This window comes from Sardina pilchardus, chromosome 5 (assembly GCF_963854185.1).
Source record: "Sardina pilchardus chromosome 5, fSarPil1.1, whole genome shotgun sequence".
Classification (NCBI taxonomy): Eukaryota; Metazoa; Chordata; class Actinopteri; order Clupeiformes; family Clupeidae; genus Sardina; species Sardina pilchardus.
Genome location: NC_084998.1, coordinates 29,362,869 through 29,380,368, shown reverse-complemented (window position 1 = coordinate 29,380,368; position 17,500 = coordinate 29,362,869). Strand labels below are relative to the sequence as shown.

The 17,500-nt window shown below is 42.9% G+C and overlaps 1 protein-coding gene across 2 annotated transcripts; it reads left to right on the top strand.

The window, feature by feature from the left end:
• The first annotated feature begins 204 nt into the window (after nucleotides 1-204).
• On the top strand, nucleotides 205-11,416 carry pitx1 (paired-like homeodomain 1). 2 transcript variants are annotated; one of them, XM_062537196.1, is made up of 5 exons: nucleotides 205-390; nucleotides 2,240-2,294; nucleotides 6,545-6,682; nucleotides 8,176-8,378; nucleotides 10,137-11,416. In XM_062537196.1, exons 1-5 carry the CDS (start codon nucleotides 220-222, stop codon nucleotides 10,683-10,685), a joined length of 1,116 nt encoding a protein of 371 aa, XP_062393180.1. In that variant the 5' UTR covers nucleotides 205-219; the 3' UTR covers nucleotides 10,686-11,416. The 2 variants fall into 2 exon arrangements, with proteins under 2 accessions (XP_062393180.1, XP_062393181.1); XM_062537197.1 differs by lacking the exon at nucleotides 6,545-6,682.
• Nucleotides 11,417-17,500: the final 6,084 nt, after the last annotated feature.

Below are 17,500 nucleotides of genomic sequence, written 5' to 3'. Positions count from 1 at the left end.
TGCTCTGAAAAGAGACCGGCCAGGTCAAACAAGCACATTGAAAAACATTCGCAAATTTCGACAAGGCATAATTTGAGTTGAGCTGACCTTATGGAAGATGCCATTCTCTACAACTCTATTTATTTATAAGTTCTTAAAGCTCTGGAAGGCCAATTATTTCGCCAGCGCTTATTCCCCCCTCGCATCCTGGATCGAGTTCCCACCGTGGCGCTCGCAGCCATGACGTCATTCATGCGCGAGAGAAAACGCCCGGAGAAAAGCGAGTGCGAGACAGAGTGGCCGTCAGAGCGTAGATTTTGGACTCGTGCGCGTACTTGGATCTATTTTTCACCTGCATGGAGAAATCTTGAGAGGGGAAAAAGGAGACATCACCTCGTTCCGACCCAGCCGGTGAGTGAGCGTGTATTCGTGTATTCCTTGCCAAGATTGTGGAATAAGCAATTACGCATAGACTATTAAACGAGCAGACATCGTTTATGCCGGTATGCAACAGCAAGCGTCATGTTTTATAATTTCATATCGAGCTGTATAGCGCAGGCGGATGTAGGGTAAGTATAAAGAGCTTACAAAATACAGTAGCGTATACCTGATGAGTAGAAACAGCGGTGGAGTGTTCATTTTCCTTAACAAGTAACCAATTGTGAGCTAAGGCGCACTCTACAAGCGAGTGCGGACACACACACACACACACACACACACACACACACACACACACACACACACACACACACACACACACACACACACACACACACACACACACACAAAGATAGTACGAGGAAACTCCGGTCCTTTAGCAGATGAGTCAGTATACCACCCGTGTTGACATTTGTGTTCAATGCTGTCCGTCACGGCAGCTCTCCCGAAAGAAGCTCGGAGCGGGCTTTGTCAAAGCAGGGCGAGGCAAACGCATGACAGCACAGGGCCTGTCCCGGCGGTCTAGTCAAACATTTGGACTCAAACACCAAGTTTAAAAACTAAACACAGAAAACAAAGAATAATACATCGGGTAGTCGGTGTATGAGTTATTTGCCATCAACGGTTATTTTCGTTCAAGTTTAACACGAAGAGAGCAGGTTGGGATACTCTCTTTACAGTATAAGTCCATCAGAATCGCTTTATAACTTTCCTGAGGTTTGAAAGAGATTCTAATAGCAAAGCGGCATAAGAAAGATGTGCTCAATTAACTGCACATATAAAACATGTCTTGTGTGTGTTTTTTTTAATTATTGTTTTTAAGGGAACAGTACCAGTAAGACAGTACATCCTGATGTGAATGTCTTTTTTTTTCTATGATTATTAGTATTTGCGTTAGTATTATAGTCCTAATATTAAAGTAGGCTACTATAGCATTCAACATATGTTTAGATGAAGAGAAGTAAGCGCTTATGAGCGCATCGATGCATGTCTACTAATATCCACTACAGAAATATGAAACGGGATTTTTTATCCACTTGATCTGAAAAGCACAGCGATTCTATTCTAGACATGCATAAGTGCGTAAATAACATGTAGGCCCACGTCCTCGGTGCTAGTGTGTGTTTGTGTACTTGTGGGTTAGAGGCGGCTAAAGTGTAGGGGTAGCCTACAGCTCACTGCCCTCATGATTTATGAAGGGTCCTCAGCAGAGGAGAGAGAGAGACGGTGGGAATCCATCACACTAAGATCACCTTATGCACACTGATCATTCATGTCAAACACACACACACACACACACACACACACACACACACACACACACACACACACACACACACACACACACACACACACACACACACACACACACACACACACACACACACACACAGTAACAACTAAAAGTTTGTTATGTACCCAGTTAAGTGCCCAAACTCCTATCATTATGTAAAATAAAATCAAAGCTAGCATACTTGCGTATATCTAGCCTAATGAAAGAGGGATTCATGTTTTTATTTCTTTAGAGGGATTCATTTACTATTACTGCTGTGTTCACCTAAATGCATTTATTATTACTGTATGCTCTGTTCACCTACAAATACTTTTATCTGCATGAAACCCACGAGGCTGACTACATTTGAGCCTTTACATTCTGCTAAAAAAAAAGCCTACACTAAATTCATTTGTAATTATTTGCAATGTGGAAATAATATAACCTAATAGCAGTTTGTATGCTGTCGTTCATTTGTTTTAAGAGAAAATAATACAATAAAATAAATAAACACGTGTGTTTTGTTGTTTGTTTCCCCTCTTTCCACAGGTATTTGGAATGGAACTTAATTTGTCCAAGAATGTAATCTCTTGCGGCGATCAAGGTAAATCCCTCTCTCTCTTTCTCTCTTCTCTCTCTCTCTCACACACACACACACACACACACACACACACACACACACACACACACACACACACACACACACACACCTGTAATGTTATTGTTGAATCCCTCAGCGGTCAGTGGGCTAGACTGTTGCAGCGGATGATCCCGCTTCCCCCCGATTGCGCCGTTTCTATCCCATAATTGCTCCTTAAAAGCAAGCTGCAGCCTGTGTTTGTGCTGTCAGATCGCTCCTCCATGTCTGCCGCTCTGCCTCTCAGCTTTGCTTCTTCTTCTCCTAGAGCCCTGCCATTAAATCACCAAATGACAGCCTAGCTGCTTTAATATGTAAATAGTGTCAGTTCAAGACCCAGAGCAAGATTGATGTGGGACGGGAATAGGGATGAGTGTTAGATTATAATTGTCAGTTGAGTCAGACTAATATGAATTATTGTATTAAGCCTGAATGTATACACGTGAATATTCGAAATGGCCAGCTTGCAATAGGCCTACTGATATGAGTTAAAGCCAAATTGGAATTCAGAGAAAATAAGCAAAATATCACCTCAATCAAACCTGGGTAAAACAAACACGCAATTACTCACTCTGACTATATGGGATATTTGCCCGAAAGTGCTAATTTAATTCAGTACAATATATGAAATGAAAACGCAAGCAACACGAATACACTACATTGTTTTTTCAAACAAAGCTGCGTCCAATTATCTTTGAAGAGGGACAAACGCGACTACTGAAAACACGGCCAACCAGACACGCATATACATCCCCCTTAACAAGACAAACCTTGCGCAGTCTTTATGTTGTCTCGTTCTACGTGCACTGTGCACATGTAAATACGGTTTGCAGCAGAGCCTGCACCTCATCTAAGCATATCCGTCACCGTGCCGCTCCGTCGAGAGGCAACAGTCACGCAGGCCCTAGCATGGTCTCTCGGGCCCCGGGCCAGCACCGGGCTCCGGGGTGCGGCTGTTCTGCTGTTTGTTTTGCTAGTTAGAAGGGTTTGATTAGATTGTCAAATAAAACCTCCGTGAACCGCCAAAGTTAAGGTGTAATTCTCTGCCTTCGTTGTTCGCTGTATGCTTTTGAAGAGCGTCGTTTATTTTGATTCACGCTCTCTTTGTGATCAATATTCCCTAGCCGTTCCTCTGTCACGCCTCCTCTTCAGCGGATTATTTTTTATTTTATTTTTTTTAACAATGTCTCCGGGATCTCCGGTTCCCCGCTGCCATGTGGTCAAGGCCAGTGGACCCTGGACGGAAACGGGCGTCCGGTAAGGCGCGCTCACTCAACAGGCCTGACCACTCGCTGTGACACACCTGAAGTTGTTCTTTCAGAATGAACCTGAACTTCCAGTAGCCTAAGTCGTGGTCACTTAATTAACTCCGATTATTTGCAGAGTCATTTTGGTCCAACAAGTTTGTACCCATCTGGTTGCGTCACTGAGTGGTGACTTGTGCACACGCCGTCCTCGTCCGCTAATGAGTCCACTTCTGTAGCCGCACCGCGTGCCTTACCGGAAGAGGCCAAAGCCGTGTAACCGTTTGAGGGTTTGGAGGAGTACTGCACTCCCTCGCTCTTGCTTGGCTATATGCTTTAAACAGTCCAAACCATGTGTTGGCAGAGTAGGGGATCATGTTTGAAGCTAGTAGTCCGTCTCATGGCAGCACTCCTCCGTAGCTTTCTGTGCACTGGTTTAGTGGAACGTGCTTCTACTAAGGATGGAAATTAAACCATTGTCCAGCTAAATCAGCAGGAAACTCTAATGCACCACCACGTCTGCAGCACCAAGAAAGCCCAATTGATTATTTTAAGTAGTTAATATCTTACAAATTAGTCCAGAAAAAAAACAAAAACCTTCAGATGAGTCCATTGCAAATGGTCAGTGGAATTTTGATTTCATTTATCAATTTTCTTTTCTATTATTATTAACCGAGCAAGTATTTCAGCGGCAACTCGACAGCATGTGAAATTGAATAGTCTTTCTGCAGGCTGCAGGCTCAGACCACGTTTAACTTACAAATGCAACATTTAAACTGAGCTGCTTTCCTCTGCTCTATGCGCGCATTTTGGGCCCTATACGTTTTTCAACGACAACTGTGCTTCCCAGACCTTGAGAGATCACTCATTTTCCATGGCAAATAATCCCCGTGTTGGAAGGCATGACGGAATATGTGAGAATTGCGTGCGTCCTCCCCATTGTGTTGGAGAAGAGACTCCGAAATAATATTGCATTACACTGGGAAGGCATCCGAAACAAATGAATGGGAACTAAGTGATAGTCAAGAGGGCGCACAAACGCCCTTAAAACAGGCCCTAGAGGAAGGCTTCCCGCCAGACGAGCTCTTATGTCAAACGCCGCTGTCACGAGCGAGCTGATGAGCGCTGATCTGGCGCCGCTGACACCGGAAGGTGACGAGCCCCGTCTCACCTGAACACCATTCTCCTGTGTTTTTATGAAAGCTGACGAGCCCCGTCTCACCTGAACAGCATTCTCCCGTGTTTTTATGAAAAGAGCGCGAACGCTGCTCCACATAGCGCGTGATTAATATCGCCGACGACATGAGCGGCTCATGTAACATCATTATCAGCTGATCTCAAGCCTGTGACTCCGGGATGAGGCGTTCTCTGGTGTCATCGACTTTATCCCATGACAGCATCAACAGTTGTGTGGTGGTTACATTTCTGAATAGGCTTTTTTACTCGATCGAATGTCCCACACAGAGGAATGGATTAACCTACCTAACGGCCCGCAGCGGGTTATGGAGCAGAGAGAAAGGAGTAGTGGGAATATTTCCGTGCGTTTCTCTTTTTCAAACCAGCACATTTTTACACACACAAAAGCAAATAAAAACGGTCTGTGCAAAATGTATGGAAGCGTGTTCGATTTTCTCTGAAATGTAATTAGGCCTAGATCAAATAATATCTGTTGACAATTCCACTACATGCTGACATCAACGAATACGACCGATAAAACTGTAAATACACTCATTATAATTATAATTCCGGTGGGTCCGTGCCTGTGATCCGGAATCAGTAGTTCCTCTGAGGAGGACCCTTCCGTGGCGCACTCACCAGCAGGCGCCGCCACGCAACACCTTCTGTGACTGAGGTAGCGGCCACAAACCGGGCTAAAGAAAATATTATGTTAATCGAAAACCAACCATACCCGCCATGTTGATGCAATGCAAAGTAGACTAACTGCTAATAGAGGTTAGAACATTATAATGTCAGTAATAATAATTTAAAAGTAATAACATTATATCACATTCTGATTTGAATATGCTGTATTATTATCAGTCTAGTATTGTATTATATGTATTGTTATTGAATGCGATTAAATATCCTATTAGAATTGGTGATGTATGACAGGCTATGGTATGGTTTGATTGTCAGTTATGGATCTTGTAAGGCCGTTTAAGATAAATATTATGATGATTAAGGAGGGACTGTTGCATATGTGTGATGTGATATGGTGACGTGTATATCTTAGCACCCTTTCATACAGTGATTGGAGAATGACTGCACCATGTTTCATTAAAAAATAGTTATTTGCTATATTTGTACCCACATGAAATATGTGTGCAATATTTTGCATTAATTAAATACGCGTAACCGCAAAACATGTCCACACTGGAGAATGCGCATCTGGTGTTGTTCTTGTCCCTCTTCTCGTTGGCGTTTGTAGTTCTTTTGAAACTCAACTGTGGGCCTGGGTTATGTTTGCTTTGTTGAGCCCGTATTGAAGAGGCAGCCTACAGTGTGTGTAGTGCCTATAAGAGCTGCCGACTGCTCTTCTCCAGCTCACAGAGATCTGGAGAAAAAACGGGCCCTTTTTCTTGCCAGCTTTTCAATCTTGCCTGGAGCGCGCTCGCCTTACGTGCTCCCCCGCGGACTCCGGGGGTCCGGGGATGGCACCCGTGCGCAGTGGGAGGGACCCACGTGAGACGGGGAGGAGAGCAGGGGAGGAGGAACCTCGAGCTCGGCTCAGCTGCGCGAGCGGCCTCCATCCACACACAACTCCAACGGACAACCGAAAGCGCTCGTGTCTGTCCTTTTCTCGTCGGCTCGTGGCAACCAGCCTACCTGGGACACCACTGTTGATTTTTGTATTTATATATCGCGCGATGGAGACAGCTGTCGAGTGGATTGTTTGACTAGATGCGAAGAGGCTGCCACAGACTCGAGGGAATGAAATAGTTTGACGCTTTTAATCATTTTTTTTGTTCCAAGGTGGGATGAATTTGGACCGAATCGCCGAGCCAGTGAGACCGCGCGACATGGCCTCTACATTTCACTTGCCGAGAACGACCAGCACGCGGGAAGCGATAGAGAACTCGAGCTGCGAATCGTCGGATGCAGAGATCGCAGGTACACACACACACACACACACACACACATACACACTCGGTACACACACACTCGGCTACTCCAGCGTCTCTCTCTCCCTCTCTCTCTCCCACTGGCAGCAACCTCCCCGTCACTAATGCACCTTTAATCTGACTACACGTCGCGGCCTGCTCACCGCCTCACCGGAGCTGGATCTCTGTGTTCAAACTTGCTGCAATCGGGCGTGCACTTTACGGCTGTGTTTTTGTCCTGATGTGGAATAGTTCCAAGACAAACTTATTTTTTATCTGGTATGTCAATGTTACGATCGGCACTTTGTAAAACAAATCTAAAGTTGTAAATCCAAAGGCTCGCTTTTTTTGCGTAGGTTTTCAATAGTTGAAAGTCGGTATCTTATTTGCATTTCCTCGGCGATTAAGGATGGGCTGTTTTATGAGATTGTTTCATGAAACTCCAGGGTAGGCAGAGGCCTACATGTGTTTGTGATGAGGGATAAGCTATTTAATGTGCTCCAAATGTTACGTGAGCGCGCGCGCGCACGCACGCACGCACGCACACGCACACACACACACACACACACACACACACACACACACACACACACACACACACACACACACACACACACACACACACACACACACACACACACACACACACACACAGGGAGCTAACTTCAATGTCCTAAATGAAATGTTTTTCGTTGTGCCGTTTCACCGACAGCTGCGCTTTTGTAGCCTAATGTTCTCAGCGAGGCTAGCTGCAGTCAGATGAAAGCTTCAGCTAGGCTGGCGCACTGGAGATACACAGTCCAGAAGCACCTTTAAAACCTGCATGTCAGCTAGACGATGTATTCGTCTCTTCCCAGGACGTGAAGAGGCCCAGATGTGGCCTATGGGCTACTTAAGGTATCAGATTTAGGGCATGGTACACACCCCAGGGGCTCTCGCTGTTGCCAAGTTAGAGTAAAATCACCAAAAAGGCCTGTCCAAAAACCCTTGCAATGTTCTCGGAGCAGTTGATAGGCCAACACATTCATATTCAGTTGTATTTGCAGGCCAACACGTTCATATGCAGTTGTATTTGTAGGCCAACACATTCATTTGAAGTTGTATTTGTAGGCCTCTCTGTCTGTCGGTTCTACACTCTTACAATGAATTTGTTGAAAACAACACATCCCAGATAGGGACAACACAGTTTGTGTTGTTTACAATACAATGCTTTTCTGATTTGTTACACATTATGTGTCGAAAATAAAACAACTTGTTTTTTTTAACACATCTCTGTCTAGATAGGGACAACACAGTGTGTTGTTTTCAACACATTCGTTTTTTTTTAATAGCGGCCACAACCGGGTTAAAGAAAATATTATGTTAATCGAAAACCAACCCGCCATGTTGATGCGATGCAAAGTATAGGCCTTCTAACTGCTTGTTTCCAACACCTTCGTTTTGAAACTTCAAAACGCAAAGAAATGCTCCGTAAAAATAATCGCCTCTTGCCGGTTTTAACAGAAAAAGAGCGGAGCGCTGAGCACCGGAGCGATGACGGGCAGGCGGACGATCCGAAGAAGAAGAAGCAGCGGCGGCAGCGCACGCACTTCACGAGCCAGCAGCTGCAGGAGCTCGAGGCCACCTTCCAGCGGAACCGCTACCCGGACATGAGCACGAGGGAGGAGATCGCAGTGTGGACAAACCTCACGGAGGCACGAGTGCGAGTAAGAAAACATTTAGATATTAGCCATTTCTCTCTGTTTGAAACGGTTTATTTTTGTATTTTTTTTAATCATTTTTGAAGTCTGGGATTTTGGATAATCCAAATATTTTTCTGCGCTAATTATAGATGGCAGGGGTGGACTTGGTTGTTATCTCAGCAAGCGCTGAAGGCGTAGGCCTAATGCAGTGCTGTTTTTTAATCTATCGAGAATCGCCTATTTTGTGCGAACATCCAGTTGTGTGACTGTCTTACTTTTTGCATTCAATTCCTGTATTTTTTACAATTCCATATTTTGGAATAACAGTTGCTTAGTTAGTAAGTAGCCTAGGCCTGACATATTTCTTATGGAATAAAATCCATAGATAAATTCACAAATTATTATCATCAAACAAGATAATCACATATCACAAATATTCGACAATATGAATGTCCAGAAATATATATATATATTTTCAATATTTTTTAAAGATAGATTATTAGGTTTACTCATGGTCCTCTACGCCGTTTTAACTAATTTCTAAAAAGCTTCCAACCATTATTTAGGTAGCCTACACAAATGCATTATTTTTGTAGGTTCTTTTCAAAATAATTTCCTTAAAAATCATTAGTTGCCAAGATTAGTTCGCTGAATCATTTTAAATTCATAACTTTATCTTGGCTTATCACCTTAAGCCTAAGCGATGAATGGCACGGCTTAATGGCCAGACATTCAAACGGACTGCACTGTTGGAACCCGAAGGCAGGTCTAGGAATTACAGTGTAGGCTATTTACTTATTGAATTATGCCGATCAGTCTTTAAGTATTTGATCATTGAGGGCTATGCCTTTTACCATGGACTAGGCCTACCTGTCTGAACCCGCGGCTATACTGACATATAGCCTATGTTATTCAGTTTTGTCATAAAATAATTTGTTTTGATGCAGTGTATGACTGATGTGAAAACAAAATAAAAAGAAATTTAGAAATGTGATGGAAGGCCTCAAACAGGAAAGAAAGAAAATCGAGTTTAAGTAAAATAAAAAAAAATAAAAAATAGTGAAAGAAAGAAATAACGGACTAGCCTACATCTTCGCTTGCATATCATCACACAGCAGAAGTCAGTGAATGTTTTATGAATTCGGTGATTATCACACTCTCCACTTAACGTTATCTCTCTCGTGCACGGGCACTGCACGAGAGTGCGCATGAAATTACGGACAGCCTGCGCACACAGAGAGGAGAGGAGAGGGTTGCTAAATATAGCTGACCCTGTTCAAAGCATATGGCGTCATATCCCTAAAGTCCTTGTGGACAATTCGTCAAAGCAACCATGTAGGACCACTCGACTATCCTATAAATAGACTACACGCGTTGTCTAAAATAACTCATAATAGTACTAATAAAATGTCACTGTACCCTTAAAAAGGGTTTCTTTACACTAACCGACCCCAACTGCACCAAACGCGCTCTCTACATCCACATCTACTCGAATTTACAATAGAGTACTCAATTAACAACCTGCCAATGACATTTACACATAGAAGGACTTTTTGTATTAGTCAACCAGCAGGCCTAATGACAAGATTATTCAACATTTCACCTGGTGCATTGTTCAGATAAACCAATAAGATATAATAGTAGTGATAGTAGCCTATTATTATTAATAATAGAGATGATGATGATGATGATGCTGATAATAATAATAATAATAATAAAAATAATAGTAACAATAGTGATGACAATAATAACAAAAGTAAATCATTAATTTCCTTTTCCCAGGTGTGGTTCAAAAACCGCAGGGCTAAGTGGCGAAAGCGGGAGCGGAACCAGCAGATGGACCTGTGTAAGAACAGCTACCTGCCGCAGTTCAGCGGCCTGATGCAGCCGTACGACGACATGTACCCGGCCTACACCTACAACAACTGGACGAACAAAGGCCTGGCGCCGGCGCCGCTCTCAACCAAGAACTTCACCTTCTTCAACTCCATGAGTCCGCTTACCTCCCAGTCCATGTTCTCGGCCCCCAACTCCATCTCGTCCATGACTATGGCGTCCGGTATGGGCCACTCAGGTGTACCGGGCATGTCCGCGGCCGGACTCAACAACATCAGCAACCTTAACGGCATCGGGGGCTCCTCCATCAATTCGGCCATGACGTCATCCACCTGTCCGTACGGCCCCCAGGCCTCCCCGTATAGTGTCTACCGGGACACGTGCAACTCCAGTCTCGCGACCCTGAGACTCAAGTCCAAACAGCACCCGACGTTTGGATACAGTGGACTGCAGAGTCCAGGGTCCAGCCTCAACGCGTGTCAATATAACAGCTGACAAATTAAACGTCCCTAAAAAAAATAACCTCGGAGACCAGCACCTGCGCGTTGGGCGAAAAGACAACTAAACTGGATTCGTTGCAGTCGTTTCTTTTCTTTCAGATGGATTATGCGGGTTGTATGTGTTTACCAAATGAACTTGCACATCAATTTAAATATCCATAATTTGGATTTCAAAGTGAAGACGTGTTACATTGCAACTTTGTACATACTATATTAAACAAAAGAACTTCTGAGCATTGGTTGCTCAAGTTGAAGATAAAAAAAATTATCGTATTTAAATCTTTTTTTGTTGGAAACAAATTGTCGAATAGGAGACTTACTTTTTTCGGAGTTGGAGCGACGGTAGATGAAGCCTGTGTAAATTGCTCATGTGTTGTCCTGGCCTAGAAAGGGTGCAACAGTTCGGCGTTATTGGCAGTTGTTCTGTAGGCAAACGGTAGGCCTATGGTTCACAATATTTTTACCTGCTTGGTCTTCTGGATTTTTTCCGTTGTTGTTGATGTTATTGTTCACAATGCTGTTGTACTTGTCGTTGCAGTTGTTGTTTATTTGCTTCCGTAGATAAATTGCATGCTTATCTTGAGTGCAAAGTCTTTTGTAAATTGACACTATAATATTTGTAAAACCAGAACCAAGCACGTCCTTTATACTGTAACTAAAGGTGATTGAAACATACTCAAGTGTTTATGGTAACATGTTTGAATAAAGTACGGCAGAAGGCGTTAAGGCTTATTTTCCATGTTTATATTTCTTCAAAGTAATAGGCTAGTTTAGGTTGGCTATAAAAGCAAGACCTATTAAGACCACGCAGTGTTGGAACTCGTAGGCTATTTATAAAATATGAAAAATGAAAAGTAGCTATATTTTCGGACTATTAAGATTAAAACTGTAATAATCAATAAATATGTAAGATTTGTATAGGCTACATCGTGCGATATGCAGAGTGCAGGCTCTGTTACTCAGGAACCAGTTCACGGCATTGACCGCTAATTGATGCTGCTATCCCTCCAAGCATAACAAACTCCAGCACGATACAATTAAAATGATTTCTTGTGGCTTCGAAATATGTAGCGACAAGATGGGCGAAATATGCAAGGACGAGATTCATTAAGAGTAATTCTATCCCTTTCTTTGGAGTAGGCTATGCACCCCGTCACACAGCAGTTGCCACTTTTGGTTGTGTGTGTGTGTGTGTGTGTGTGTGTGTGGACTCTCGACTCTGCAGCTGAGTTGTTGCGGTTTGCTGTGAGTCGGGCCATAGGCTGCAACGACAGCTGCCAAAGGAACGCATCTAGCTAGCACTTACCATGGGAGAGGTCTCGTGTGGCACCAGGATTTATATATGCCTACGGTCTCTTTTTGTCTGCGCCAGTCTCTCAATCATAAACCACATATGTACACGAGCGCGCGCGCACACACACACACACACACACACACACACACACACACACACACACACACACACACACACACACACACACACACACACACACACACACACACACACAAGCGCCGACCAGGGCCACATACCATCTGCTCTACTTCTTCGTCAGTTTTTGTTGCAGAGACACACACACGCGAACTATGTGTACGTGCAAACACCCCAACGTGTGCACGGCACTGGCGTGATCTAGACAAATTAAGCCATACAAGGAATCGGTGTATGCTTATGTTAAGGGAAATAACAAAACGACTTATCTAACTCAAACTCCAACAATCGACAAGTTATCTAGCTTCCTCTGGCCCACAAAGCTCATATCAGTCAAACAGTCATTAGGCGATATTAAGGGCAGATTAAGGGCAGTGCCCTGCGGCACTTCAACTTTTTATATACTTGGCCCTTCTCACCTATTGCAGCCGATAGCCTCTGACATTTCCGCCCGCGTTCTTAGAGGAGGCAATCTCTTTTGACCTTTCTGTTTAATCCCCGTTGGCAGGCTATGCTATGATAAAGTATTTCATAAATCTAGCTATTTATTAGTAGGCCTACACTATTTTTGAACAGTAGGCTATTGGCGTAATTACTGTCACATCAGGAACAAGTCCTATAACACTGCCTTCAAAGTCAAATCAGAGAACGGGAAAGGACAGGTTATCTTTTTTGTATTTAAGGATAAGCAAGGAAGTTAAGCAAAATACATATGTTTTTCTGTTTTGCAGAATAAAGTGTAAAACAGTAATACTACAATAGTACTACTACTACTACTTTAATAATAATAATAATAATAATAATAATAACAATAATAACAATAATAGTAACAATAATAATAATAATAATAATAATAATAATAATAATAATGGCCGAATAATAATAATAATAATAATGCTCATAGATTATTAATACATATTCCTGGTGATTTGTTTCGTTATCATAAAGCAAAGTTCTCCAAAAGTCAGTCGGTGTCCCCATGTACATGTTGAGACAATTACAATGTAGTGTGTCAGGACAGCAATTTCACAGGCTAATAAAATGAATTCAAAGCTCCCAGGGATTTCTAAGAAAAACAGACACGGCCTCGACTAGATGTTGCCAATCTGCAGAAGACTGCTCGGAACGTGACCCACGGGCCAAAGTTCATATTGCCGTTTTATTGTCGGTAAATATTTGAAGTGGGCTGTTCGCTTTGTGTGCTTTTGTCAAAGACCCTTTCACAGACTTAACGGCAAAATATCCTGCAAGTTAAGTCAAACATTTTCAAAAACTGATATATGGTATTTGACATTCAAATCACTAAGGATAAGAAAACAATACGTCCTGTGTTTATGATCTTTCAAGGACGCATAATGATCCACTTCACCAGTTGGCGGAGGAGTCTGGAGAGTGTGCACTGAAGTTCTCAACATTTCCTCTAGCTTACAGCCTCCGACTCAAGCGTAAGGACACTACTTAGTGTGGGCAGTGAAGTGGGGAATCCTCATCTTAGCCAACAAACGCAGAACATGTTCAGACGTCGATTAAAGCAGAGGATGCAAGAGGGGGAAAAAGACGTCAGTGACCTATTTCAAAAACAGACAACGCTTTAGAAGAGTTTTCCAAGTTTAATGCATGTCAACATAACGTAATTACTGAATATTAATTTAAAATGGATCAACAGAATGCATTGCCTACTGCGCTGTGATTAACTGGGTTGTACATGTTCCCCTTTTCTTGATGTGGCCTAAAACCGAAAACCGAGTTTCTCTGAGCTCTGTAAGTAACACTAGCGCGCGTTGACTGCCAACCTGGAGGCTTTTGCATAGCCTATGTTTACTTGCTTCCATCCACCGACCAAACACATGGAAATTAAACCCAGTGGCCGACAGTTTGATACATCCTTCTGAATACCAAACTCCAACACATATAACTATTGCCGATCATATAACGCGGCGCAGGGATGCCCTGCAAATTCCAGAACATAGCCTCACCTCGCCATATTCTATCAGATGACAGCGTTAAACCCGACACATTTCTCCCCGCCATTAGGAAGCACGTCTATCCCATGCTCAACTATCAGCGGTCCGGCAGATCTGAGCATCGTCCCTCCTTATTTAGTAAGGGCTAAATCAACGCAAATGATATGTATCCCTCACCCCATCCCTGGCGCGCCTTGCGCTATGCGTTGGTCCAGCCATCACTTAGGTAGGGCCGCTCTTGATTTCCTGCAGAAGGGTTTGAAATGTGTGGCTGTCAAGTCGTCTGTCTGGAGACCACGCAAGTACCATGATGTGTTGCAGTATTTAACACCAGACAGTGACGTACTCCTTACTACACGAACTATCGGGATTTATTTGGTGCTCAGCTTGCAGAAATCAAGATCATCTTGAATCGTGATTTAGCAGTGGTGTCATATTCACATTTCTGTTGGAATCGTTCCAATTGAAAGAAAGAAGAAAAAAATACTTTTAGCCTACTTAATATTTGTTCTTGCAGTCTGGAGAGTCATGCGCTTTTCAAAAGAGTTTTTACAGAGCGCACTACAGCCGACCTTACGCAAACTAAAATATGACGTTACAGTATTTTAAAAAGTAAAGTGTACTTCATCCCAACGTGATGGACATTGGTTTCACTTACTGTGGAAACAGAAGCAGGGAAAGTCTTGCATGAGCTATTCGTATACTTGTCCTTTAAGTAGCATTATTAGTTATTATCAGGTGGTAGGAACAGTGCCACCTGCTGGCGTGTGAAGAGGATCTCTATACCTTAACTCCCATGACTAACATCTCCAGTGAAATCTCTTTCCACGGAATTACATTACAACCTGATTTTTAATCTGCCAATTACTTACTTACGACATATCAACGTCACACCTTACTGTGCTTTCCTATTTCCACACTAAATCCTACTTCCATCCTGATCCAACACGTTTAGAATTCCACAGCAGAGCGTCCCGAGCCGTGTCCACATTTAGTAAACAGCATGGGGCTTTCCTCCCTCTTCCTTGAAGGAGAATTATGGCGACTTTTCCCATAGATCTCTGTTTTTCATGGTCACCGAGTCCTGTGGTACAAAAAAACCCCAAACAAAAACAATCGGTCCTACCTAACTCGAGTTGCTGCAGCTAACAGCTAGAGCTGCCAGACAGCTGCAGTGCTACACTGGGGGCATGAACATGGGGGCTCGTGAACATGCTCCCAGAGTAGAGAGCAGATCCTAACTCTAACATGGGTTTGTGTTTAGTTCCTCGAATGCTCCACAGTCCACACAATAGGCTTGCACATCATTTTGTCAGAGGAACAGCAGAACAGCGGAACATAGGAACAAAGGAACAAAGGAACATCCTCCAGATGAGAAACTATGTCCATCTCTGGTTTCAGCAGGTTCCCCAGTGTTGATTCTTTCCTCCGGGACCCACACAGTTGAGGAACAGGCCAGCGGAACAAGGAGAAGAACAGCTCCTTCAGCTTAAACGGAACCACAACCATTTTTGTAAAATAAGCCTTTTCTCTCTCTCTCTCTCTCTCTCTCTAGTTCTCGGTTCCTCTACTCCTTCTTGGCTTCCTCAGTTAGATCGTTCTCCAGCAGACCAGAGATCCGTCCGTCAATGTGACTTGGCGAATATCGGCCTTACCACTTTAAAATACTTAAAGGGATAGTTCGCGTTTTAAGACACGAAGTTATATGGGTTCCCCGTCAGCAACGTTGTGCATCAGCACTGACTTACCCCGCAACAGCGTCCTGTGAGCCGAGATCCAGCCGGTTTTTGATGCTGAAGAAAGTAGTCCGGCAAGTTTCTGGGGTCACGAAAGTAAAGTGTTTTTCTTCTCAAAACCATATGCGTTCAAAAGAGTGATATATTTGCACCACAAAAACGTTGTCCAGGAAAAATTCAAACCTCGTTATCACTTACTTATTTTTCGTGATTCCTATCACTGCGCGCTACTGACAGCTGGACAACGTTTTTGTGGTGCAAATATATCACTCTGTTGAACGCATATGGTTTTGAGAAGAAAAACACTTTACTTTCGTGACCCCAGAAACCTGCTGAAGAAAATAGTCCGGCATCAAAAACGATCAAAAACCGGCTGGATCTCGGCTCACAGGACGCTGTCGGGGGGTAAGTCAGTGCTGATGCACAATGTTGCTGACAGGGAACCCATATAACTTCGTGTCTTAAAACCCGAACTATCCCTTTAAAGTATGATATTACCTGATTTCATGATGTGCATTCATCCCGCTACAGGGAGTCTGGATCACTTCGGATTAGAGTATATGCTGCAAATATCTGTCAACTTCAACTCTCACAAAACTATATCTTCCCATTCACACTTCTCTACATCAATTCACACTAATCTACAGCATTTCACTTTCACACCAATATACATAAATTCACATTCACACTAATATACATCAGTTCACATGCACACTAATCTACATCAGATCACACTAATCTACATCAGTTCACATTCACACTAATCTACATCAGTTCCCATTCACACCAATCTACAGTACATCAGTTCACATTCACACTAATCTACAGTACATCAGTTCACATTCACACTAATCTACAGTACATCAGTTCACATTCACACTAATATACAGTGCCTATAGAAAGTTATCATACCCTTTTGAAATAGTTACTTTTTTTTGTCTTACAGCCTGAAATCAAAACCCATTTAAAAAAAAAATCTTTTCCAGTTTTATTTACAAATGTAGCTGTACAACATCAAAATAATGAAAAAAAAGTCAACAGTTCTGAAAATTAATAAAAAATTAAAAACTAGAATAACAGGGTTGGAAAAGTCATCATACCCCTGACTTAATACTTTGTCAAGCTTCCTTTTGCTTTCATTACAGCCATCAATCTGTTTGGATATGTCTCTATTATAGCTTTGCACACCTAGACAGGGGAATATTTGCCCAATTTTCCGTGCAGAATTGTTAAAATTTAGTCAAATTCTGTAGGGAATGGCGATGGACTGCTCTCTTCAAGTCAATCCACATATTTTCTATAGGATTTAAGTCAGGGCTCTGACTTTGCCACTCAAGGATATTCACCATCCTATCCTTAAGCCACTGCTTTGTTCTTTTGGCAGTATGTTTAGGATTTTTGTCGTGTTGGAAGGCGAATGACCTCCCCATCCTCAGCTGTTTAGGAGAGGGACACAGGTTTTCCTCAAGAATTTTGGTGTACTTGGCAGCATCCATTTTCCCTTCTATCCTGACCAATTGCCCAGTCCCCGCTGAAGAGAAACATCCCCAAAACATAATGTTGCCCCCACCATGCTTCAAAGTAGGTATGGTGTGTTTTGGGTGTGTTTGGGTGTGTATACTGTGTTTGGTTAGCGCCTGGAGCTCAGTCCAAAAACTTCAATCTTAGTCTCCAAAAAGTT